Raw genomic sequence first — 27,378 nt, forward strand, 5'->3', positions numbered from 1 at the left:
CAGATAAACACAGCTGGATAATTTAGGGACAATTACAACACACACACACACACACTGGCATACAACACACTGTGTATCCTTTCCTGCCTGATTCCAATGAAAAATAACAGAAAAGATTGGGGGCTGGGCAAAAAAGAAATATTTTAATGCAGAAAAGTACCTGGCATATACCATAATTGTTGCTCTCAATAAATATTAGCTATTTTTTCTCACATGTGAATATCGTCAACGTAATTATAAGCATTTTATGTGTGTTGTATTGGTAGACATACTCTTTTGAAAGAGAACAACTGTCTCTAAGATGTTTGTCAGGCAACTATTGTCGATATTGTTCCAGGCAAAGAAATATCTGCAACCACAGTGCTTTGGGTGAAAGCTATCGTTCATTCTTGAGCACCAGCAACGCGCCAGGCAACTTTCTAGGAGCACTGGAAGAGAGCAGACAAAAATCCTTGTCTGCATAGAACTTACATTCTAGTGAGGAGAGTCAGACAATGAATATGATTTAAAAAGTACATTTTGTAATATGATTCTGTTGATTAAAAATAAGAAAGCTTACTGGTCTGGAGAATACATTTTGAATTTTAAATAGAGCCGTCAGGGTAGGAACATGGTGACAGTTGAGCAGTATCTTGAAGGAGGTAAGAGAGCAAGCTATACAGATACCTGAGGGTGGGAATTCCAGGCAGACAGGACAGCTAGAACAAAGGCCCTGAGATGGAAGCATACCTGTCTAGGAATCTAGTCCAGGAATATTGAGGCAGCTATTGGAGCTACGTGAGGGAAATGAGAGAAGTAGGAGCTGAGGTCAGAGAATGACAGATCAATGGCTTTCTGGCCATTCTTTGGACTTTGGCTTTTGCTCTGATTGAGATAGGGCCCATGGCAGGGTTTTGAACAGAGGAGTGATATGAGCTACCTTAATGTTTGAAAAGAATTGCTCTGGTTGCTATGTTGAGAACGGCCTGAATGGGGACAAAAGTAGAAACAGGGTAAGAGTAATCAAAGTTGAGACATGCTGGTAGATTAGGCATGATTGTTATTAAGGCTAGAGGTGGCAAGTAGTTGAATTTACAGTATTTTGAAAGTACAGCTGAAAGGATTTCCTGCTGGACTGAATTTGAAATGTGAGAGAAATAGAAAAGTCAAGGATGACACCAAGGTTTTAGGCCTGATAAGAGGAAGACTTCAGTTATGACAGCGTGGTTAGGGGATGCAGGGAGCACTTTCAGGATATCAGTGTTGAAAATGTTAAGTAGGAGAAGCCTAGTAGACAGCCAACTGGGTTGTTGACTAGAGCCTACAGTTCAGGGGAGATGACCAGGCTGGAGATAAAATTTGAGAGTCGTGACCACATAGATGGTATTTAGTGCCCATGAGACAGATGAGATCTCAAAGGGAGTGAATGTAGATAGACAAGACAGAAGTCCAAAGTCTGAGCTCTGGGCACTCCACTACTCAGAAGCTGGGAAAGAAGAACGGACTAGCAAAGGAGACTGAGAAGGAGCAGCGGGTGGGATAGGAAGAAAACTGAAAATATAGTGTTATGGACGTCAACTAAAATCATTTTTAGGAGAAAGTCATTAGCTGTTAATTGCGACTGATGGTTCAGGTGAGATGAGGACTGAGAAATCTTCTAATTTAGTAGTTTGATCTTGATAAGAATTCTAGGGACATGGTAGAAGCAGTAACCTGATTGGAGTAAATGGAAAGGGAACTTGAGAGTCAGCTTTTCCTAACAACTCTTTAAAGTAGTTTTGCTGTGGACAAGCAGGAAAAAAGGGCAAGTAGCTGGAGAGGGACGTGGAGTAGAGAGGTTGTTGTTGTTGTTGTTTTAAGATGGGAGAAATGACGTGATTTTATGATGATGGAGATGATCTAATAAACGAGAGAATTATCATGTGGGAGAGAAGAGAGAATTGCTGGAGCTCTGAAGTGTGGAATCAATCCCTGTATGTTTCTGTGGAGCAAAGAGGCAAGACCCAGGGGAAAAAGTCATATAAAACACCAAGCTGTTTATAGGTGAGCCTCTCCCCAATATTAGAAGTCAAACTTTTACTAGCACATATGAAAACCGCATTAAATAAGCTATTTGTTGAGTGCCTACTAAGTGCCACTCATGGTGCTAGGTACTTTGCATACCTTAACCACAAGCCTATTAGCCACCCTGCAACATCAGGATCATCACTATCATACTGTAGATGAAGAAATTGTTGTGGAAGCTAAAAGAACTTGCCCTAAACCATACTGATCACAAGTTAGTGTGCATTTCATTGTGCTTTTTCTTGTTTTTGCTTTTCCTTCCTCGAGGGAAGGCTGACGGCCTTTATCTTCGTAATCCCAGAGACTCCTTCAGAATTTGGCAGAGGTTCACATTCCCGCGTACCATGGTCTTAGGCCACCCAGAGTCCATTTGGTTGCCTTTCGCGGAAGCACCCATTGGAGGACGTTCGCGTCAACGTTGTTTTCATCAGTTACAGCAACTTAGAAAAACACGTTATAAAATTTAGAAACTTTCAAGAGCACTAAATTAAAGGATATTAGTATGAGTATTTAAAAAAAAAAAAAAACCCAGCCCTTAGCTGAGGCCATTCCCCAACGATTTGGCGAAGTTGCTTTTCTGACGCATCAAGGTACCTGCCTTCGGGCGAACTGTTGGGAGGAGGTGCAGCCACCTGGAGATTCCCAGCAGAAACATCACCGTCGGGTGAGGAAATCATCACCCGAGGACGTGTACCCTCCCGCCCTTCTTCCAGCTCATTAAAAAAAGAGAAAGAAAGAAAGAAAAGAAAAAAGCCTGCCACAAAAGTCTCCACCGCGCGGCTGTAAACACGGCTTTGAGCTGGTGGTGATGGGGCACACAGCCAGGCCCCTCCAGCAGCAGTAAAGCCCCAACTGCGAACCGCGCGGGATCTGGGTGGATCACGGACTTCAATGCTCCAAGTCCCTCGGTGGTTACGGAGGGACCGGGGGCACGGGACCGAGCGGCGCGGAGCTCACCACCGCAGCCCGAGGGGGACCGCAACGAGCGGCTGTGCGCACTGAGCGCACCTGGCCTCCCCGGCCGCCGGCACCCGGCAGCGCCGAAGCGCCAGGTGAGGAAGGGTCGGCGGCCCTCCCGGAGGAGGGGGCTGCGGCGGCTCCGCGCGTCCCGGCCGCTTCCCTGGGGCGTTGCCTCCCCCGCCGCCGAATTGGTCGCCGCCGGTTGCGCGGCCGAGGGCTGGGGGCGGAGAGGAGGCAGTGGCCGCCCGGGCCCAGGAGGGGCGCGCTGACTGCGCACCGCGAGTTCAGAGTGGTCTGACGGCCGCGGCTGGAGCTGCGGCGGGGCCGGGGCCCGGGGCGGCGGCGGGGAGGGAGGGAGGGCGGGTTGGGGCGGGGGCCCAGCGACAGGGCGACGGGGTCGGAGGAGAGCGGCGACTAGGAGGAAAGATGAGGCGGTGAGTGGACATCGAGAACGCAGAGTTTCCTTGCTTCTCTTCCAGGCTGTAGGGACAAAAGCCCGGGCTGCGCAGCTATGGGGGGCCCCAAACCCTCGAAGACAGATGGACCTCGGGTTGCGAGGAGCCTGGGTAGGGAGTGTCGGGTAGAGACGCTCACAAAGCGATTGTAGGTAACAGGAGAGATTTGGGGGGACCCGAGTCAACTTTTGCCAAGGACTCGGGAATACCCAAGGAAAGAGGGATCGGGATCTTTGAGCTGCTTTGTCGCTGTGCGCGGAGGAAGGAGAAAGTCCGCTGCTGGATGGTGCGGGACGCGAGATTCGGAGAATACCGCCCCCAACATCTGGCTAGCTGCGCTTCTGGTTCCACTTTGTTTCAAAAGTGGGGCTCGCGAGTTTGAACCGCCCACAGTCTCGAATTCTGATTTGGCTCTTGGATTCCCCAAAAGTTTTATGATATGGCAGTCTCCGCACCCCTAAAGATAGCGGCTGGATGCGATAAGAAATGTTTTGAACCCCGGTTTCACTCGCGCGCAGCACAGCAGAGGTGCTGCTGCAAGGTTTGCTGGTTTATTTAATAACTTAGCTCTAGCAGTTATCACTCATTAAAGCGCCGAGGCGGCTAACTCCCGCCACCGCCAGGAAATTAAAAGGCTGACAGGCTGTCCCTAGCAAAGTTGGGGTTTCCTGTTTGAAAGAGTTTCGGAAGTCGAACTTGCTTCCAGCGCCTACCCATCTACCTTTCGTCTATAAAGAGAGAACTGCGCCCTGCTCCCGCCTCCTTTTATGTTGGTAGACTTGCCCAGGGCTGGAAATCCTTTAGGCTGGCCCTGCGCTCATCCCTAAAAGTCTTTCCTCTGGAGTTCAAAAGTAGCTCTCAAGAGTTACAGAATGCATAGCTAGGCAGAGCCAGACGCAGCTGGGAATGGAACTAGGAGAGGAGGCAGAAAAATGTGGAGTCTTTTTGCTATAAATATCTGCCAGCCACATTTCCCTTCGTTATGTGAATATGTAAGTTACAGATATTTATTTTCAATTATCAGGCTTGTAACTTTAAGCATCCTACTTTGGCTTAATTTAAGCATTTGAGATATGTCTCCGAGATTCTAACATCTGAATTCAGCTCGGAGCTCTAAATGAAGTTCACTGTTTCAGAGGGTTAAACTTTTGCCCTGAGAGTACTCGAATTCTTGGTTCTTGGTAGGATAGCAACAGAATAGTTGGATTTAGGATAAATAAACCTTTAGAGCTGCCCACTGTTTTAACAGAATGCCTATATCCCTGGTACCATTACCCTCAATTGTGTAAATATTTATTTGAATAAAGAGCTAAGGTTCTTTGAAAAGTAACTATTGTGTCTATTCATGATTCCCTTTTAATATCCTGGACTTAGTTATTTAAAAGGATTTTTTTTTTTACCTTACATATCTAATGTGGAAATTTAAACATATAGACTTAAGAGACTGTAAAGTCCTGTGGTGACATTTCCTTTAAAAGCAAGGGGGAGTTGAGTTTTTGCTCTTAGTTGACTAGTGTAGCCTTCGCCTCCTGAGACCCAGAGGTTTGCAAATCCCAGCCTTTTTCACAAATGGAAAAATGAGATGTTTGGTTAAGAGTAGTCGTCATTTCAGTCAATTTGCAGGCTTCAGTCTCTTTCATGCAGCTGGCAGCTGCTGCTCTTTTGGGCTGTGGTGGACTATTGGGGGTGTCTTTTGGATCCCCATTAGAAGTGGGGGAGGAAAAGATACTTGGGGAAAGTGAGCTAAGAGTTTGCCAACTCCTATCTTAAAGAACCCGGACCTAAGCTGGAACTTTTTAGCAACCTTTTCAGAAACATTTTATTTACTGGCTTTTGTACAAGAGAGAGAAGAAAAAAGCCAAGTGAATAAACCAACTACTGGTTCTCAAAACCCTGTGTTTGAGGTTTGTAAGCAAGGATTGATTCTGAAGTACATTAGAGAAGTTACTGTGGAAATTGTGATTCCTTTTAAATACTTTTAAGAGCAGTTGAGAGTATGACTTTGTATGCTAATTCTCAATCCTTCCCTGGTAAGGAGTGCTCTGCATGATTTGGGAAGACAATGGTTTTGTATGTCTTCCAAGTGGAATACACATGCTTTATAAATCTGATGACTTTATTAGATCTCAGTGTACTTAGTAATTGTGTAAATGTCACCCTTTTGAAACAGAAACGACTATTAAGTGATGTCCTTTATTTTAAAATATATGTAGACCAGCAGTGGTTCTCAATGGGGAGAGGAAAGATTTTGTCTTCTGGGGGATATTGGCCAGTGTCTGGAGACATTTTTGGTTGTCTCCACTACGGGTATGGAACAACCCTAGCTGCCAACTTGGGCTGGCATCTTGTGGGACGAGGCCTCAGATGCTGTGTAATATCCTACAATGCATAGGACAAACAAAGCATTATCTAGCCCCAAATTCTTCACTAGAGTATTATTACTTTGTGAGCATTTGTTAACAAGATTAGGGATCTTAATCTAATTTGGATCCTCAAGAAATCAATTGTGTTCTTGCTCAACCCAGAGATCATGTCATAGAAGCCTTTTTGTCTGCAGCAGATTCATTTGCCCTTAAGAGTCTTAATGTACCATAGATTTTAAGGAACTTATGTTCACTGGGGACTTTGAGTTGGCTCAAAATCACAGAATTTTGGAGTGCTAGAATGCAAGGAAGCATCAGAGATCACTGAGTTCCACCTTTCCATTTTACAGTTGTTGTAACAGCTGCTTAAGTTAGCGGCAGACATAGTTTTAGGTATAGCCCAGGATTAGAGAATTTAGAGACTGATATTCATTCAGGCAAATGTAATTTTTTCTTTTAACTGGACCTGCCCCTTTGTGAGAATTTAGAGGTACCATTCTCCATTTTGAAATAAATAAACTCTTTGATAGGGAAAGAATGGCATTAGCCATAGTGACTGGAGCATATGCTTGCATGTGTGTTAGTCCCAAGAAGGAGGTGATTCCATTGTGTGACCTATGACACTTCAGTTTTGATGCTTGCACCATCCTTCCCATGGCAAAGTGGGCAACAGATGGTTCCACAGAAATAGCAGATGTTGCTTTTGAATCCAGGTACAAAACAGAACATTCAAGGTTTTCTGTCCCTCCCTGCCGTATGGGTTAAGAGAAGAGTGCATGAATGGATAGGGTTGTCTTAGACAAAAGGGAGAATGAGAGAGGCCTCTTGAGTGCAGAGTTTAAAAAGACACCTGGCATATAAGAAAATGAGTGTGCAATGGGGCAGTTGTAAGAGAAATTCATAAGCTGATGAGTTGATATCTAAGATAAATGTGATTGCATAAAGCTTGGGTTAGGAATTTGAAGACAATTCAAGCTTGGCTATTCTTTGGTGAGTAGAACAAAATAATTGAGAGTAAAAGGAACCTCAGAAATCCTTTTATCTGAATCCTTTGCCCACAACCCACTCACTTGGCTGGATAGTAAAGAACATTCAAGCCTGTTCTCCTAACTCCTGTTCCTTTGCACTATCTCTTACACCCTATGGTCTCTACCATTCCATCTGGTTGCCTCATGGGGAAGAAAATGATAGTAATATAAAGTTTTTGTTAATTTCCTAGGGGAGTTTAAAAAGCATGGTATCAGTGCATGGCCTTGTTTGTAGAAAGAAGTTATCTCAATGAGTTTTTGATTATCAGAAAAGTTGTGCACATGTGGCCTGATCACTTACGAACATATGTCCTCTCACATTTACATTATTCCGATTAGACACTAGGCCTGTGATTATGGATTCTAGTTTTGTGTGCTAAGTGATCTTGCAAAGGTAGTTATAATCCTCAAATATGGGAGGTTCTGACAATATAGGAGAAGTTTTTAATATGCCTTTCTTTCAAGAGGTCAGAGCTCTGAACTGTGCCAAGGTAAGTTCTTATCATTTTGACAACTAACCAGTGAGTGCACCTCAAAGCCAAGTACACAGTATATTTAGAAATGATTTGAAAGTGGTGACTCTTTAAAGGGATTTGGTCCCTGCAGGTGCTGCAATAAAGAGGTGTAGCAGCCTTTTTATGATCACCTAGTTATTCTTGTTACTTTCTTTGCAAGTGATAAGTAGAGAAGATCTGAGCTGAGTTTTTAAAAATAATTGTTGGCTGAAAATATTTATTGGCATTTGAATAAGATGACTCTTGTCTTTCGAAAGTGAATAAAACCAAATATTTGACCACTTTTACTCTTATCTACCTCCCCCTCCCCTATCCCTCTAGTAGCCACTAATCCACTGTTTGTGTCCATGAGTCTTTGTTTATCAGGTTTGTTTCTTGATTTCAGTTTTATATCCCACATGTGAGTGATGATGCAAGGAAATCTAACTCTGGGTGGCGAACACACAATGCAGTATATATATAACTTTCTGTGGAATGATACACTTGAAACTTATTTGATTTTGTTAGTCACCCCAATAATTTTTAATAAAAAAAAATCAGAAAGTTATTAACCTTATACTTGGCTAATTGATACACACTGTTAATATCTCCCTAACCACCATTCACATATACTTCATTTGTGTAATACATAGCTTTTATAAAGAAATTAAAATTAGCATAAGAAAAAAAAAGTAAATAAAACCAAAAGGGATAGCTCAGGTTTTCAGATCCCTTCGAAATAAATATTCAGTAGGCAGAACTTGTCTCTATCACCCAGAAATTAAAATCTTCTAGGAGTTAATTTGCACACAGTTGTTTTCATGATATTTAGAGATGTTTCTTAGATGTTGTAAAGCAGCTTGGTGCTGTATCTACTTTAAAGTCAAGATTGTTATCTACAACAGCTAGTGCTCAATAAAGGAAACACAAGTATAAAATTCATTTTATTGAGGTACATTGGGAAAGCTAGGGACTGGAGAAGTTTGCTATACAAAGAAACATAAATAAGCTAGAAAGTAGCAGGCTAAGTTATATGGAGAAGTTTTTGAGATGTTTTTACAAGAGATATTTGTTTTGCTTAGTGTGGTAGGTTGATTTATCAGATGAACTGCTTTTCCTTAATTTACAAATTAAGGGGAAGAAAAAGTTTGTTCATGCCAATATTTAAAATTGTTACCTTAAGCAGGGTCAGCCTTTTCTAAGACTTGCTGCTAAATCTGGAGTTCAGTGGAAATTACTATTGATCATCTTAGAATCCTTGTTGGCACATTCCATGTGACTTCTCCAGATGTCAGTATGCTTGTGGAATTAGCATCTGGAATAGCGAAAAAGCTAAAACTTAAAATTTTTCTAAATTTGTTTCTTGACCACCATATTGCTAAAACAAGAGCAGGTAAAAGCGAAAGAAAGCCAGCTCCTGCATTCTTTTGATCAGTTCAGACCTAGTCAGAATAGTGAATCACAGCCAGCAGATATTTGAATAGAGGGGACTGGGAAATGATATCTGGCTGCCACACTGCTTACATCATTGCAGAAATAGGTTTCACAAACAGCGTAAGATTTATTAAGGAAATTACAAGCTATGGGGGATGTAGACAAAATATTTCTTACACATCCTGCTGAATCAAATACCCATATTATATTACTTTATCATAACTCTGACCGGGCCTTTTTATCACTGTGTTACGCTGAAACAATTTACCATGCCGTTGGAATGTCATGGGCAACAGCGCCGGTGAAATCTTTTCCCAATTAGGTAGCTGCCACCTTATCACTAAAACATGTTTCTGTTCTGTGGTCATTTCCATTTCCTGCATTGTATAACTGGCACTCCTTGTTATTTAACCAGTATCTATGGGAGTCTAAAAAGTTGGAGCAGAAGGAACATCTTGTTCACACTCACATTTTTAAATCTGGAGAAACCTCTGTTAAAACAAGATGAAGACAGGTGAAGTGACTTGCTCCAGCTTTTAACCTTGTTGGTTGTTTTGACATAACTAGGGCTAAGGAAGGGTCTCTTGACTCATGCTCCTGGCAGCCTATCCAATGTTCTTTGTACCAGATTGTCCATTACAGTAAAAATAACATCCTAATGTAACCATTTCCTTTATTAGGTCTTTTGGCCAGATATAAAAAAGTACATCGATTAAATTTAATTTAACAGTTGTTTATTAATCTCTGCTAGGTCATGTTCTTTCTCTTTTCCTTCTAAGCAAATCAATGGTTGAAAAGTAGGTAGCAAGAAAGCGAAAAATTAAGTGTCTTATAACACCCACCCTACATAATTAATCATTAAGTAATGAAGAGATGTTATCATTTTTGTTTCGTTTTATTTACTTTATAGAATTTTGGAAATCCATCTCCTCAGTTTTTGTGTTAAAGGGGAAAATATGACCATGGCTGATGTGGTCAAATTGTGTTTGGTCCAGTTCTCCTAAGTCTACTTATGCCCTAACAATTTCCAATTTAAAAAATATTTGGTAAAAGAATGAGAAAGTAGAGTGTTTGGGTTTGGAGAATGCTACTTTAATAAATGATGACTCAAGAAACTGCATTTTGATCAGTAGTGTGGAATGGGGATAAAATGGTGGAAAGATCAGAGTTTGCCCCCATAGACCCTCAGTTTTCAATTCATGCCCAGAATGGTGGTTTCAGGGTCAAGAGAGAACAGCTTTCGTCCCATGTGATCCCAGGGTCAGTCTTTTTCCTGCTTGAAATTGGCTTTGAGCTTGAAGGATGTTTTTTCCTGGAATACTCTGCTCAGGAAATGAATCTTCAGTATAGGTGCAACACAGATATTCAAGACCTCCAATGTCATTGTTTCAGGATTCTCCACATCTCTGGCGTCATCTTCACTGTGGTGATTACATACTAGGAGGATTCTTCCAGGTCTACAGTCAGAACCACCTAACCCCAGGGATGAATTATACCAATGGTTAGGAATAAGAAATACCTGGAAATATTTGATTAATTTGGGAATATTTTAGAAATCTTTATCTTGAACTAGAAGTGTTTTAGGATTCTATAAAGAGCTCTGAAAATATGGGTCTAAAATTTCCTACCTGAAGAATTCTCCCAGTTTCAGAGAAGCAGTAACATAATTTAAGAATCTGCAATCTACCAAAGTGTGAGTTTCTCTTTTAGCATAAACATGTAAGAGGGGTGTGTGTGTGTGTTTAAATGTTTTTTGAGGCTGAAATTCTTTGAGATATGGTGGGTTGGACTTTTTTTGTGAATACTTTTACATGTTAACTTTCTCAAGAGATGGTTTTTATTTGGGCACACATAATGCTGAAATTTAGTAAGCACACCTAGCATTATCTTCTAAGTGTCCTAAATATAATGGCCTGATATTTGTAATCTGGACAGTGCATTTCCTTTCATATTTCTTCTAGGTACTTAAAAACAATATCGGTTTTTAGGAATTTAATTCAATATGGTAGAGGGTTAGTATTTCACACTTTCAAAAATTAGCTGGGAGCCACTGATATGATTCCATCCTTCTTTGTAAAGTGAGCCACTATAATTTTTTTTACAAGTCTTTTTTTTTTGCCTTATAGATTTTTTATTTTTATTATGGTGACATTGGTTAACAAAATCTACTAAGTTTCAGGTGCATAATTTAACAGTAAGGCATATATATGTGTGTGTGTGTGTATATAAGCGCCATATATATATATACATATATATATATGTGTGTCATACAATGCATATATATATAGCATATATATATTGTATTGTATGTTCACTGCCCATAGTTAGATTTCTTTCTGTCACCACATATTTGACCACTTTTACCCCACCTACCTCCCCCCTCTTTCCTTTCCTCTAGCCTCTGGTAACCATTAGTCTATTGTTCATGTCCATGAGTCTCTGTTTGTCCTGTTCATTTGTTGCTTTGAGGTTTATATCCCACATATAAGTGATATCATGTGGTTTTCAACTTTTTCTGTCTGGCTTATTTCACTTAGCATGATTATCTCAAGGTCCATCCACATTGTTGCAAGTGGCAGTATTTCACCTCTTCTTATGGCTGAGTAATATTCCATTGTATATATGTACCACAGCTTCTTTAGCCAATCATCTATCGTAGGACACTTCAGTTGCTTCCATGTCCTGGCTACTGTGAATAATGCTGCTGCGAACATCAGTGTGCAAATATTTTTTCGGTTATGGGTTTTCAAGTCTTTGGAGTAAATACCCAGTAGAAGGATTGCTGCATCATGTGGCAGATCAACTCTTAATTTTTTGAGGAACCTCCATTATGTTTTCCATAGTGGCTGTATCAATTTGCAGTCCCACTGGCAGTATATGAGTGTTCCTTTTTCTCCATATTCTCTCCAACACTTTTTATTACTTGTCCTGTTGATAACAGCTATTCTAACAGGTGTGAGATGGTAGTTCATTTGTGGTTTTGATTTGAGCCACTATAATTTTTAAGTCAGTATATATCATATTTTCATTCAATTTAATTTTCAGAATGTAACATCTTTTACTTTTTAAACATTTTATTATAGAAGATTTTCAACATACAGAAAAGTTAAAAGAATAATACAGTGAAATTACATGGATTGCTATAAAGCAAATTGTAAACCTTAGTATTTCATTTATAAATAATTTGCAATATAACAGATTGATTTAAAAAATATGTATATAATGATATCATTATCACACCTAAAAGAATAACTAAATTATCATCTATTATCTAGTCAGTGTCTAGATTCTCTGATGGTCTTCTAAATTTTTTTTAGTAGTTGCATTGTCCAAAACAGGATCCAAACAAGGTTTACACATTGCATTTAGTTGGTATGTCTTCCGAGTCTCAATCTAGAATAATTCCCTCTTTCTCGGTTTTTTCCCCTTGCCATTTGCAGGTTGAAGACATTGATGTTATTTTGTTTGTTTGTTTTTTGTTGTTGTTGTTGTTTCCCTGTAATCTTTCTCATATTTTAGATTTAGGTGATAGTATCTCTGTGGTGTTGTTAGATGTATGCCTCTGTCCCTTGAATTTTCTGTAATCAGAGACAGCATGCTTTTAATTTGGGCACTTTGTTATCACATCATTGTGTTGAACTTAATTTATAATATGTATGTAAATACTTATTGAATTCTTCTTTAAATGTTGTCTCTTCTTTAAATATTGCTAAAGCTGCCTTAATAATGGTATAAACATAAATATGAGTTCAGTTGATTAAAGTCACATCTTGATTATTTAAGTAAAAGTCAGGAATTTTGCAATTGGGAAGGGAATTTGAATGACCCAAATGTTTTTTGAGGTTACTTTTACTTTTTGTCTTCCCTCCTCCCCTGTTCTCTTCATTGGCTGAAGAGAGTTTATCACAGGAAACATGTTGCCAAATTCCTTAGATAGTCTAAAGAATACTTTAAAGTTCATACAGACAACTGTATTCAAGGGAATAGCATGAAATTTTTAATAATCTCTATAATTGATGTTTTATCCTCTTCACTAAGAATCCACTAAGATTCTTAAGAATCCCTAATATAAAACAATCTAGCCTCTGATCACTGATGATAAAAATCTTCATTTGAACTTTGTTTCTTGCTGTTGATTGTGATTACTTTTAGGTACCTTTGAGTGCCATCTGGAGTCCCTATTTTTAAACAAAGCTTAGACTTCGGTATAGCAAGAGATGACAGAAGGGAATGGTAGTGAGGGTTTAGACTCTTTTATTGTGATAGGAACAAGTTGATTTTCTTTCTTTCTTTTTCTTTTTCTTTTTCTTTTTTACTTTTTGTCTTCACTTCTTTCATCTGCATTGATTGTTCTAATTAGCCACCATCACTCAGCAATCTCTTCTGTCTCCTTTCTTCCCTGCAGCATCATCTGATACTTCTGTTCTTTCCTTAATGGCTTTCCTTACCTCTTCTTTTAGGTGTTTTCAAAATGTAACAAAGTAAAAATCGAGAAGTAAAAACAAAAGAAAACCAAGAAAGAAACTTGAGTAATCAGTGTCCTGTGACATCATATCAGCATTCCAATGGCCCTCACTTTTCTCCCCAGCCCTGCTGTGCATTACTCCAACACATCTGGCTTTTTCCGAGGATGCCTCAAGTTGCTTAGGTACTGAAGAGCTGTCCTCTTCTGGCAGTCACAAAAAGCCTTTGTGCATTTGAGACTGCTGTGGACATGTGGGCAGTGTGTGTCTGTGTCTGTCTTGTCTGTCTGTGAGCATGTGTGTGCATGTCTACATACAGTAAGATTTACAGGCACCTGTTGTGGTAGGCTCAGTCAGCAAGAATAAAACAGCTTCCTTATTCTGCCATTAAAATACATTTATTCCTGTGGAACTGCTTGAGATCGTTTTGAGGGATGAAAATATCCTCCTTGGAGATTATTAACGTACCTATGTATATCTAGTGGATAATAATTATTTTGTTCAAATGCACAGATCTTTAAATGACAGAGAACATGGTGAAGGGAAGAGGAGTGTAATCCATTTGCCATTATGTTTATTCGCAAAAAGAACAATAGGCTACTATGTCTACTAACAGTTATTTTTTTCTTTGCACTGGGATCTAAAATCTTGAGTTAAAGAAACAGAGTTTAAGAAGTTGGGATGAGTGAGTAGGAAATGAAGAAGTTCGGTGGAGATGGACACTGAAACAATGGAATATGGATGCTTGCAGAAGCTGTGTGTGGAAGGAGATATTTGCAAGAGAGAGAATCTGAGAATAAATGCCAGGAGGAGGTGTTTGTGGGGCTGTGTGGAGAGGTGAGGTTTGTTTGCAGAGATGAAGGAGGCTGAGGAGGATTTAGTGGTGAAAGGAGATATTTGTGAAAAAAGAGAGTGTGTTTGCAAAAGGAGAGCTGTGAGGACTGAGGGTTTAACTAGCGGTGGTGTTTGGATAATGGAGGATGGGGGAAATTTTTCTGAAATGAGAATATTGCTAGAGAAGGAAGTGGTTGTTCCTGAAGCTTTTAATTACTCCCCCTCTTCGTCATGTTTTCATGTTGGGATTAGTGGAAAAAGAGAGAGGTTTTTGTGTCCATTGTTCTCCGTGTTTAAGCTTAGAGTTGGGGCTGAAATAGATTTCTCAGTTTTTCCCTTTTAGTCCTCTAAAAGCTTTCCCTCAGGCCCCATCTGCTGCCGTTAGTCTCCTCTGAAATACTCCCCAGCATTTATGTAAAGAATGGCACTGCTTCTGAGGGACTGTTCTAAGCTGGTGTCTGAATTCAATTACATGTCATCAGTACATGCTTTATTTATAACATTGCTGTATCATAAACATCAGTGCTGAAAGAGACCAGCCTGTGGACCACCAGTGTTCTGGGAGAGCTCTGAACAACAGGAAGCAATCACTGTCGGAGACAAAATATGTTCCCAGAGCCAGCATCTCAGCTCTAAGGGCCCTTTATAGGACACAGGTAGAGATTCAAACTTTATTTTTTTAAAGTGGAAAATTTAACCTACAGATTCTCGATTATTTTTTAGATTATTTTTTCCTGAATATGCTTCTGTAACCTACATTCTTGCCTTTTCCCAGCAATATAAAATGATTTCTTTTTTTCTGTCATTTGCTCTTGCAGCCTCCCTTTGATTAATTTCCGCTATATTGGGTGATCTCAGAAGTGTCCATGCATGGTAACGTAAAGTGACAAGTAGTGTGTTGTATGATTCAGGACTCTCCAAACTCTCTTGGCATAAATTACCTGGAAAACTGCACTTATGTTGTTCGGACTGTAAGACCCCCTCATCCAACAACATGACACAATGCAACATAGCAAACGCTCATTTTAATTCATTTGTTTTTTAAAACTTTACTTCCTGGGTGCGTTTTTATTACCTTGAAACCAAGATCACTACGACTTTAGCCCTCACAGTGCTGTAAATTCAACTGTTGGTGACTTACAGTTTAAATGAGAGCAGCTCCACTGTGTTGTTATTTGGTATAAACGAAGCTGGAGAATTATATATTTTAAAACAAGTGCCAGAATTGTGGCAAAGAGAAAAGAATTTACCAAGAAACTTTTAAACACAATCCTTGAGATTAGTTTATTAAGCGATATTTTTTCCTCTCGAGGGAAAAAGTACCAGGACTTTCTGTGGTATCTTTCTGAGATCGCTTTCTGGCTCCTGAAATTTTCTAATTGTCAACAAGGTGATATACATTTCAGGTGATAAAATAATGAGAGCTCTGGAGGGATTAAATTTAGGGATTGGATACTAAGCCCGAACGTTTCAACACTTCAACTTCTTTCCTCTTTAGACTTCCTGGTGTTATCTTTTCTCTCAGGTGGGCACCAGATGCCTCCTCCAGACCCACTGTGTGGCTAAGCATGCAGTATATGTAGGCATTAAAGCCCATGGGACTGTTATGCTTCCACAGTAACAATGCAGTGGTTTTATAATTTCCCTGAGACTTCTCTTTTGTTTATATAAAATATATGGGAAACCCAAAATAAACACACCAGCTAGAAACCTTGCCGTCTTCACCGCCTCCTCTCTTACATATGTTAACGCGGACATCTTCTCCCACCCCGCCACCCTCTTGACTGTCACTTGGGCAACAGCTCTTGCAGCGCCCCTCTCACCTCCCACCATCCTCGCTCCTCCTTTTCTTTCTTTTCCTAAACTCAGCTGTAGCCTCTGGTGCATTGTGTCTACAGTGCTCCATCATATCACATCACATCCCCCGCTTGCTGCTGAGGAGTCTACCCCAGTCTCTTCCACTGTATTCTCCACCTTCCTGCCTCTACTCTCCTTGCCCACACCCTCATCCTCATTCAAAGTAAATTCCTGGTTACTGTTGTCGATGTAAGAATAGCCAAACCTATAGAGAATTTTTATAAAAATTTATTTGAGCCAAACAGAGGATACACTGGAAGCAAGATCTCGACAGACTGAGAAAAAGCTTCCCAGAATGGCAGTTTGCAGCTTCTTTTATGCATTTAGAATTCAGTAGGGAACCTAAGGAAGAGTACGTGAAGGTGGTAGAAAGAAGGCCGGGATTGGATTACTGGATAGTTAACAAGGTTATGTGCTGTCTTGAGGGTGGGTTCTCTTCTGAGGGGTCTGAAAAGAGGCATTTCAAAGGTATGTTAACCTAGATGCACAGAAACAAAGATAAGCCTTTAACTAAAGAAGTTATATATCTAGGGAGGGACTACCCGCCGTAACCTGCCCAGTTAGGAATTTATGATCAGATCACCTTGTGAGGTTTCTTTCTGCAGAACCTCTTTTTTGTCCATAATATTCTACATTCCCCTATGCTTTTCTCATTTCTAGACCTCCCCTAGTGATTTCATCTGCAATGAAAAGAATACTCTAGAAGTAGGGGAAGAGAGGTTTCAATAGCCATTATTGTCACTCCTGGGGCCAGAAAGGCCATCTGTGTGGCTGATTTTCCACCTTTTGAGTAGAACTGATTTGTGGGATTAAGAGGTATCAAGTTGAGACAAGTCTACTTACACACTCAGCTATGACAGGTGAACTGAGCTTCAGGAAAATGAGTGAACTTTGTATTTATACTAGATAAATCTTTAAGTATACGACTCTTTATACATCCTTAACAGAACCAATAGGTTAAATTGAAAAAGTGGAGGATCAAATGGGAATACTCCTTTAAACATTCTCTGGAATGTCCTTTCATCCAAATCGTCTGTAACTTTCTTCTACAAATATGTATGGTGGAGAAATATCGCATGGCTGTTTCTCAGATGTGGTTTATTACTTGCAAATATCCTGCTCATCTCTTCCCTGGAGACTGCAAAGCTGATTTTCTTTCAGCCAATATTTTTTGGGAATATTTTGATATTGTATTTCGTTTGGCCAACTAAATTGCTTCAGTAATTACATTTTTTGATTTTTTAAAAAAGTGTGTATGGGGGGAACAGGGGGACCAAGTGTTACTACCCTGTAGGATAGTAAGAAACTTGTAGTAATTTGATGCTGTAGTTTTATTGGCCCTAATAAAGAGGGAACAGTGTTTGATAATATTTCATTTGAGTGATTAAGTAGCCTTTGCAACTGCAAACAGGTTGAAATACATTAATACATTTTATCATCTAAAATGACATCAATATGTTATACTGCTGAGTCAAAAATTAAACTTTTAAGTATCCGTTTTGACATGAGGTGTTAAGCCCTTCAACTCTGTGCCGTTAGAGTGAATATTTTAACAGAGTTTGAGCTCCATGCTTTTCTTTGACTTCTGTTTAATAACATCTGCTCTGCTGTGCTGTCTGGATTACTGTCTCTGCACATTTTAGGAATACTGTTCTAACTTAGTCTGTTTCCTATTTTGTATATATTATCTCTAAACCTAAGTCTTCTCCAGTATTTGGCTTTAATTATTTTCTTGTCTATTCTAACACCTTACTTATGGATTTCCTCTTGTGTCCTTATCTAAAATATCCTAAATGGTTGTTGGATGCTGTCCAATTTAAACCACTCTTAGGATAGGCATATGGCTTGGACCCTGTAGGGCATATCTTACATGGTGGTGGAGATGGGAAAGGATTAACTGTGAGAGAGAAATACATGATAATTAAATACAGTTTGTCCCAGCAGAATTACACTCTAGATTTTTAAGAAAAGAACTTACTTTTTCCTACACAATTTTTGTTCTGTCAGAGACAGACTGTTTCCTGGATGTACCAATAGTCTGGCCTCAAATGGGTTTGGGATTTTGTTTATATCCTTAAAAGCACAAAATTTTAGGTGCGAAAGTGGCTTTATGCTACCATTGTATATAATACTCATCAGATTCCCTTTCCTTCAATAGGACTTCACTTTATTGACATTTCTTTCTGTCATAACTTCCGCAGACGACCACTCTCACTGGATTAGCCCTACTCTGTGTTCCTTTACCAAACTGTAAGTAAGTCCTCTGTTAAGGCATGTGTCACACTATTACAGCATTTGTTCATATTGCACCTTCTCCTTTGGACTACAAGCTATGTGAAGGCTGGAAATGGTATCTTTGACAAGATGCTTCCCAGTGTCTAGCTGAAGCCTGGTTTATGGTGGGCACTTGATGAAGATTAACACCTTCCTAGTAACAAACAATTCCCAAATCTCAGTGGCTTAACACTATCTAGAGTTGGCAAGGGCCCTGTTCCATGGTGTCCCTGTTGAGGAGTGCAGGCTAACGAAGCTTCCACAAAGTGGGATGTGTGATAGTCATCTTATCAGGAAAGTGGAAACGGTGAATCATACTCCAGCCCTTGATGTTTCAGCTCGGAACTGACATGTCGCTTTCTCTCACATTTTATCGATCAAAGCAAGGTATATAGCTGCACCTAATGTCCCTGGGATGAGGAAGAGCAACACTGCTATGTTTTAGAAAGGAGGAGGACAGGAATATTAGTGAACAACGCAAGTGCCTGCTAAACAATGTCTGATATATGGTAGGCACTTAATACCTACTTAATGAATGAAGTACCTAAAACTGCCTGTTGAGATTTTAATTTTTTCTATATAATAAGCAGAACCACTTCAAATCATGAAATATCTTAGTAACACTTTTCAAAAATGAGGATACTAATATTATTGTCAAAGTTATGTTCAGCAAACATGTGGAGACTTCTTGTAATCACTGTGTTCACTTTATTCATATTAGGGAATGTGTTATGCTCAATTTTGTAGTTTTTCAAATACATAAAGTATGGAATGGATACATTCGCATAATTAACATTTTTTCCTTAGTCATTTAGAAAAGTTCAAAAAAATATTGAAGTCATTAAATGTTTACGTGTTAAGCTAATCTGATCGAGAAAATTTTTAAAATAACCTGTCTTGGAAGAACTAATATCTGGCTTGAAAATTGGATAGGAGCTTAAGAAAAATGAATTTAATTAACTTAAAAAAGAAGTATAGCTATAGATTGTATTCTAGTATTTTACACTTTTTTTTCTAATTGTTAAAGTAAACCAAATACATTGTATAAAACGTGGAAACTGCAAATTACTATGAGAAAGGTAAATTAAAAATCATCACTCATATCACCACCCAGTTAAACCACTGCTAACATTTTGGCATGATTCCAGTCCATTGTTATTGTACTTACCATAGGAGAAGAGGCATATAGAAAAGGCAAGAGAAGATATTGGCTTATCATAGGGAGGTAGCAGTAGACATGATAAGAAATGATCAGATTGAGAATACATTTTAAGGATAGTGTTGACTGAATTTGTTTATGGATGAAATGAAGAAGGAGGTGATAGAGAAGGGATAGAGGACAGAGGAGAAAGCGATAGAGGGAGTGCCTCCCAACACCTATAATAAGTAACTCTGTAATGTCCCCAGTATCCAACTCTGTCCTTGCTAAATCTTCCTCAATTGAAAAGTATTTAACTTGATGGAATTGGCCAAGGTTTGCTGGAATTTCAGTACAGCAAATCAACTAGAGACGAAGTTAGTCAGGAATAGAAAGGACTAAGATTAGAGGTCATCTTAGTTTCAGTCCTCCAAGGAGGCATGGTGAGATATGTCTCAAATTAGGCTGGTGTTGTGTTCAAGGCCAGAACTGGTAGTAGTAGACAGTTGCAGAGAGGGACATTTGCCTTGGAGGTAGAGATGGTACTGCTTCTTAGGAATAGAAGACCTGGCAAGAGTCAGTGGCAGGGCCAGATCCCAGCTGGGAGGCAATTCTAAAGGAGAATCCCAAGGTTTGGGTTTTTGGTTTGTTTTTTTTTTAGGTCCATTTCAAAAGATAATCGTGCTCTTATTCATCAGAGCAGGGCTTTGGGTTGAATGGTAGGGATCTCACCCAAAGCAGAACTTGTTGGGGAAATCTGCAGCTTTATGAGGCGATGAGTACTAAGCCCATTACTAGTATTTAAGCAGCCAGACTGTTTCTTGGCCCCACTCTGTAGATGAAAAGCAGTTCCTTATTAGACTGCCCGAATTTGCCTAGAAGTCTATGCAGCTGAGCAGGTAAGATGACAGTTCCTCAATCTGTGGCTGAGAGGGAGTGGTGAAGGCTGTGATTGAAATTGAAAACTTGTGTTCATTGAGTGTGAAGGACAATGGGAGTCGGAAGAAGGTGGAGATAAGATAGAAATACTAGACATAACCCTCTTCCTTAGACATGCAACCTAACTACAGAAACAAATGAAATTGACTACTAACCAAGTGACACAGTTTATACAGAGCCCAGAGATGTAACAACTCGTGTCTGAGGTGCCTGAGGAATTGGAGGACCATCTTAGCAGTACATGACTTCGTTGAGAATGTCTGTGTTTTTGCTTTGATGATTATCTAAAGAAAATGTTTTTATCAATTAGATGTGTGAGCCTTCTCATTTGCAGTGATAATTTGTAATTAAAAGACATTTTCGGAGACTAAAGCTTTAGCTTCTCAAATTAATGTTGTTCAAACTAGAGTCCAAAAATATTCTTATAGGTATATACATTTTTTAAAAAACTGTAATCATGGATGATAGAATCCTAATCCAAGCCTTGAAGAATGGGTGAGTTTAGACATACTCTTTCCTCTATTTTTTCTGTTACCTGCCATTTTTTTCTGATGGGTACAAGAGCTGTATTAAGCCTTTTTGTTGAGAAAGTAACTGTCATAGACCCCTGTGAAAGAACCATCTTCTAACCCTCATGTTATTGATCAGTCTATCATAAAATGTTCTTTCTCTACCAGAATGTGAACTTGGTTTCCTTAGGACTCTACTTCTGAGCTGTTAATGATTCTAGCAGAGACACCTAAAGAAAGGCCCACTGCCTCATTCCTTTGGGTGTTTACTAGGTACTCAGGAAGCAGGTGCTCTGCCTAGGACTACAGCACTAAAGGGAAATTGTCTTTTTTATATACCAGCCTAATCCTGCACCTGTACTTGGTTAGGGATTTGTTCCTTCAAATATCATTGATGTCCTCTTGAGTTATTTTTCTTTTGAACAAAAAACATCCCAGATCAGTGGTCTTTGTTCTTCATTTTGCAGTACAGTTTTACTGGGTTTATTGCTAAAACAGAGATTGTATTTGTTAATTGCATTAGATCAGGCTGCAAGGCTGTTTATTCAGATGTGAGCTGACAAGTGCTTGGTCTTTTTAAAAGTTCTTCGTTAAGTAAAACTTTCTCTCCACCCCACCCCTTTACAGATTCCAGCAACGTTATGGCAGAGCATAGCCACATGCAACAGCAGCTGGATTTACAGAACGGTAGCTTAGGGGCAAGTTTTGCTGTGAATTCTCTTGAGAACGATTCTGAAAACATGATGGAGAGCCTGAGCCCAAAGAAGTATTCTTCCAGCCTGAGATTTAAAGCCAATGGAGACTATTCTGGTTCCTATTTAACCCTCTCACAACCTGTACCTACAAAGAGAAGCCCTCCTTTGGGAACCAGTGTCAGAAGTAGCCCCTCCTTGGCCAAAATCCAGGGAAGCAAGCAGTTCTCTTGTGATGGAACTGACAAAAATATTTCCATGAAACCTCCCACTCCTTTACGTAGCCAGTCACCCTCCCTCAGTGGATATGGATATCCACCTGGAAGAGCGGACTTTGATCACTATACTGGCCGGGATAGTGAAAGGTCCTTGAGACTCTCAGAGAAGCCTCCCTATTCCAAATATAGCTCAAGGAATAAATCCCATGATAATGTCTACTTTCTTGGAGGGCTAGAAGGCCGAAAGGCGTCTGGCTCACTCCTGGCCATGTGGAATGGAAGTGACACCGGCTCCTCTCCCATCAGCAGATCTGGGGCTGCGAGCATGCCTTCTAGCCCTAAGCAAGCCAGGAAAATGAGTATCCAGGACAACTTGACACTTAAGGCCAAGATGAGCAGACATAAGGAGCCAACATCTGAAAGCATCGGCTCAAGAACTAGGAAGTATTCAGGCAGCAGCCTAAGTCACATGGGAGCCTATAGCCGATCGCTCCCCAGGTTGCACAAGGCCACAGAGAACCAGCTGACGCCTCTCAGTTTGCCTCCAAGAAGCTCTCTGGGCAATTCCAAAAGAACAAAATTTGGGGAAAAGGATCTACCTCATAGTATAATAGACAATGACAATTACCTGAATTTTTCTTCTTTGAGCTCAGGGGCTTTACCCTATAAAATATCTGCGTCTGAGGGCAATTCTTATGTAAGTTCCACCCTCAGTGTCCCTGGCAGTCCTCGAATGGCTCGGAAGATGCTTCTGGCCTCCTCCTCTTCCTGTACCTCTGATGACCTTGATAGGGCTTCCTTCTCGGGGACCAGCTCAGGTCATTCATTTCCTCCCGGAGAGCCAGACAGAGTGTTTATGGCCAGGAGGAACTTCTCTTGTGGATCTATCGAGTTGGATGATGCAGATTTGGACAGCCTCAGACAGGCCTCAGGAACTCCCCAGCCTGTCTTTCGGGAACGGAAAAGCAGCATTAGTTCCATTTCAGGACGCGATGACCTGATGGATTATCACCGGCGGCAGAGGGAGGAGAGACTCAGGGAGCAGGAGATGGAGCGATTGGTAATCTTTTTCATCTGACTTGACCTCACTGTTTCACTGAACAGCTTCTTGGAGACAAACTCCAAGGATTTATGTGGGCATGTAGAATTTCCAGGTGCACCAGCCCCTGCTGTCCCTTCACAGAGTTTTTCCTGCTATCCTTCCTCTTCCCAGATCACTGTTATTAGTCACCTGTGGGCATTTTGAAGGTCCACATGTGCCTAATGTCATGTTAAGTTGCTCTGCAGAGTTCTCACAAATACAAATTTTTGGTAAACCTAACAAAAGTAATTGTGAATTTTACTGAATTTCTTGTAAGTCTCACAAACCCTTTCTTTAAGGCTATGAGGAAACACTGATTTCTGTTACTTATAATCAAATTTGCATGTTTGTGGTATGATAGAAATAATCAGTGAAATCATGATGCATTGGGAATTAGACAGTAAATTTTTCTGTACAGCAAGTTGTCTGGAAAGTTAAAAGGTAGGCTACATGGTGCTCAACATTTTTTCTGCACTCTACACCCACACACTTATTTCATATTCCCTTAGTACATAGAGTAACTCCAAACTACTGCATTTTTCTAATCTCTTTTGTTTTATTTTATTTTTATTTGTTCTGTTTTGTTTTTGTTTTTAGGATAAAAGGTGTCAGAGATTATTTTGATTCATTAATGATGAATTATGTATTTTCTTAATGTGGAAAGCCACGGGATGGTAAAGCTGGTTTACATAAGTACAGGAGTATCAAAAGTATTTTAATTACTAAACGAAAATTTGCTGGAATAAGATTTCTGAATCACATACCAAACTAGTTAATGCCCTATGGAACAATACAATGGTAACCTTTGGATTATAATGGATAGAAACCATTTGCATCAATACATGACAAAATTTGTTTGACATTTTAGAAAAAGAATCATTTGTATCACAGGTTTTGATAAGTTAATGTCTATTCTTATAGAGTTTCCAAATATCCTAATTATTAATAGTGAAAACAAATTTGTGTACCCTTAGAGAGATATTAGATATTTCTTAGGTGGGTCTTAGATATTTCTTGGGTGGGTCTGTTAGATGGCACTCCAGTATGACAGTTTCCTTCGTTACCATAATCTCCAGAGATTTTTCATGGTTACAAAAAACATTGTATTTGGGCTCGATTCATTGGCATAAGTTCAGAAGAAGTTTTAATTAGCATATAAAAGTCTTCTTGTATATGGATAGCAAATCTAGCACTATGCTGTGCTGAACAACTATGAAGTCAGAGAATTAACTTTTATCTGATCACTTATTAAGGAATCTAAGAAATTCATTTCAATGGCTTCCATCACAACAGTGATCCTCCTCAAATACTCTTATTTACTCTTTTGTTCTAAAGATAGGAGATCAGACTCAAAACTCATCTCTACTGGGTTTCATCATTAACACTTATATGTGTTGGTGAATTTCTCTGTCCCCAAATCTGCTAAGGTTCCTGGCGATCCAGGAACTGACATTACTGCCTGTAAAATCAGAGCCCTGTAAGCCACCGTCAGGTCCTCATTTAACTTCTTTGGAGAGCTTTGTGGGTATAGGCAGCAAATATGAAGTTATAACTCTTTTTCCTTACTAAAGGCTTGTCATCTCTGATGAAATGAGGCTTATTTTAATATATGACACTCTAGGTTTGGCCTCTGTTGCATAGTCTTATTGTTTGATTACATCCTAGTAAAATAAAAAAGAGGACAGATTCTTATTGAGCCTGTGCAAGTAATGTTATTGCCATTAAAAAGTCAAGTGTCTTAAAAATATATATATTTCATCCTAAATTCTGAGAGACCAAGCAGAACAAGCTACCATTAAAAGGATGTTTCATTTAGTTTGCAAAGTCAGAGTTAACGAAATTGAAAGTTAGAGACAGATCAACATGAATGCTAAAGAGTTCTCCCCACTGCAAATAGAACATTAAAGATAATACCAGTGATTTCCCAAAACACATATCCACATTTAGGAATTAGATTTTCTATATCAGTTCAGTCAGTTCCAGGTAATTAATTCTTATTCTTCTGCATCTTTGGTTATTAATTTAATTTCAATAGAGATAACTGAATTTTAGCTTTACGTTAATAGGGTACTTGTCATGTATTATATTTTTAAAAATCTCTTAATAAATAAACCCATCAAAGTTGTACAACCTTTGCCAAAATTTTGATTACATCTTCATAGACTTAACCATTTGCTTGTATTATAAATCAAGTCAAATGAAGTTCCATTTCTGCAAATCTACAATTTTTAAATTTCCATCAACACTTGTTCTTTACAGTCTTTCACATTCTGGAACAACCAGACACTTTAAGACAAAGGTACTTATCTTAAAGATATTGGAAATTATGTTTAAGCTGACACATCACAGAACATAATTAGTATTGATGTAAAAAGGTTTGTTACAATTATAATTTTGTTGAGCCCAAATTTTATATTTGTCTTAATCTTAAACATCATATGGAAGTAATCTTAGCTTATCTTTTCAGTAAACTAATATATGGCATTTAAGAAATTCAGATAAACTAATCTCTTTATGATAAAACAAATCCGACCCCTTCAAAAACTAAAATTATACTTGTATTATACTGTACACTGATAAAATAAGGCAAAGACATAGAGCTGTTTTTTAAATCAGGTTATCAAATTAGTCTGACTTGTGTAAGCATTCACTTTAATAATGTAAACTTGTTTTCTAAGGGAGAAAAGTCTTCTGAATTCAGCAGTTTTAATGAGAAAGGTCTTTTCCTAAGAGGGTAACATTAAAATGATTAGAATTTTATTTATTTTATTGGAATTTGGAAAATATTAGATTTACTTACATGCTTATTAGTCTTTATAAACTAATCAGAAGCAGAGTTCCTTTATTTTAATTTACTATTATGCTCCAGAGGTAGAAAAATATTTTGCCCACACAGTGATTTTTTTTTCAAGTACAGAGACACAGACGGATAAAGAACTTAGAGCATAAGTTCCACGGCCTTAGCTACAGATCAAAAGTAAACACTAGAACACAAAAATCTCACTGTTCCACATCTCAAAAGACTTGCTTTTCCACTGGGCACAAAAATATTGTTCTGATTTGATCTCACAAATAGGAAAACAACAAACAAATGAAAAACAACAAACAAATGTCCAGTCATCTTTCACCTGAGCAAGACTAGATTCCAGTTCTTCCAGACAGATCACCAAGTGGTCAGACCATAAAACCAGATTACAACCATTGCTGCCACCAATGTAGATAACTTGGTTGTGTGCCAACCAAAACCCCAAACAAACTTGGCAAAGAATCAGAAACAAAAAGCACAGAGTAGGAAAACAAAAACTTCAGAGAATACCAAGTGAGTGAAGGTAAAGTTTTACTGCCACTTGGGTTATATTCCAGGAGCCAAGAAAAGCTGTGTCTGGGCTTCCAGTCCGTGAGATGTACTTTGTGAACAATGCAGTCCACTTCGATATTTTACTGGGACCTCCATATTGTCAAAGCATAATTTACAAAAAAAAAAAAACAAAAAAAAACTTTTACACAAATACAGAATGACTAGATGCCAAAGATTTGTTGAATTCATTAATTAGGAAACCACAGGATAAAGCTTGTTCATGAAACATAATTTTTGTAGTATTTTTTAGCTTAGCAGTGATTATAGCAATGTTTCAGCTGTTTCTTTTCTACTTGTTCAAACTTTATTTGAAAACTCAAGGTAATTGCTAAAGATTGAACCCTAATTATGAATCTCCTAGGACCTATTAATGAGGCATAATAATCCACTTGGAGTCTACATTGAATAACTACTATGCTATTTGAGATGTTTAGTTTTTTATAATTTTTCTTTCGTCTTTCTTGCTCTTAGTTGCCAAATCTTGCTTTTGTCATTATGCCAACCTTTTATTTCTTTTTTATGATTTTAGAAATCAAATCTCAGGCTTTGTTTAAAAATACTCCAAGCTGAGAATTACTGGGTGTAAGTGAAGTCTTGAGAGGATCCTGTGTGCATGAAGTGTGTGCACTTCAATTCAAAGACCTCGTGACGTCCTTGAGGGCTGATTACTGGTCGTTTAAACTGCCTAGTTCTGACCTCTTTTCCAAGTAGGAGTAATGGATGAGGAATATCTAGTGGGCTGGTAGTTCCAGAGGCTAGAGAAGTCATTATAAAGTAGACAGGATATTATTTTATTAATCTCATTTGATACCTACATCCCTTCCACTACATCACTACAGAAGTAGTGATGGCCATCTAGTTTTTTATATGGTCCAGGACAGTTAAAGTTATTTAAAAAGAAAAGGGAGAAATAAAAAAACTTAAAGCGAACTGAGTAGTCATTTGATTCCATTGCTTAAAGCATCTGTGTGCTGTTGTGGAGAACTAGTGGACTCCCACAAATTGCTTTGTAGCAGGACAATATTTTCTTTCTGGCTGATGACAGTCATCTGCGGTGCCTTGTTAAACAGCATCGCCGCCATTTGACAGCATTTCTTGGTTGGGTGCAGAGTGGACAATACTGAGAGAATACCTATTATTGTCTAGCCATAATATTAACCTCTTTTTTTCCTAAGAAGAATGTATTTCGAATATGAAGGCAAGTTTAAGTACTGAAAACTATTTTGTCCTCTAATCTG

General features: G+C 39.1%; 1 protein-coding gene and 1 long non-coding RNA gene across 21 annotated transcripts in view; one reads left to right on the forward strand and one right to left on the reverse strand.

The window, feature by feature from the left end:
- PHLDB2 (pleckstrin homology like domain family B member 2) overlaps positions 1-27,378 on the forward strand; it is a 199,810-nt gene that overhangs the window by 98,398 nt on the left and 74,034 nt on the right. For 4 of the 20 annotated variants that reach the window (XM_039857026.1, XM_039857028.1, XM_039857037.1 and 1 more), the window contains exons 1-2: positions 18,140-18,181; positions 21,419-22,761. In XM_039857026.1, coding sequence (XP_039712960.1) covers positions 21,433-22,761 — 1,329 coding nt within the window. In that variant the 5' untranslated portion in view covers positions 18,140-18,181; positions 21,419-21,432. Of the gene's footprint in view, positions 1-2,958; positions 3,096-3,332; positions 3,438-4,213; positions 4,451-18,089; positions 18,182-21,418; positions 22,762-27,378 lie in introns of those variants that run through there. The other 16 variants (XM_039857032.1, XM_039857040.1, XM_039857029.1 and 13 more) reach the window with 11 other exon arrangements.
- On the reverse strand, positions 1,656-2,768 carry LOC120598189 (uncharacterized). The gene is made up of 2 exons (XR_005651536.1): positions 2,638-2,768; positions 1,656-2,483 (listed from the first exon to the last, which is right to left on the reverse strand). It is a non-coding gene; the product is annotated as an uncharacterized LOC120598189 (long non-coding RNA).

This window comes from Pteropus medius, unplaced genomic scaffold (assembly GCF_902729225.1).
Source record: "Pteropus medius unplaced genomic scaffold, Ma_sr-lr_union100, whole genome shotgun sequence".
In the NCBI taxonomy this organism is placed as follows: Eukaryota; Metazoa; Chordata; class Mammalia; order Chiroptera; family Pteropodidae; genus Pteropus; species Pteropus medius.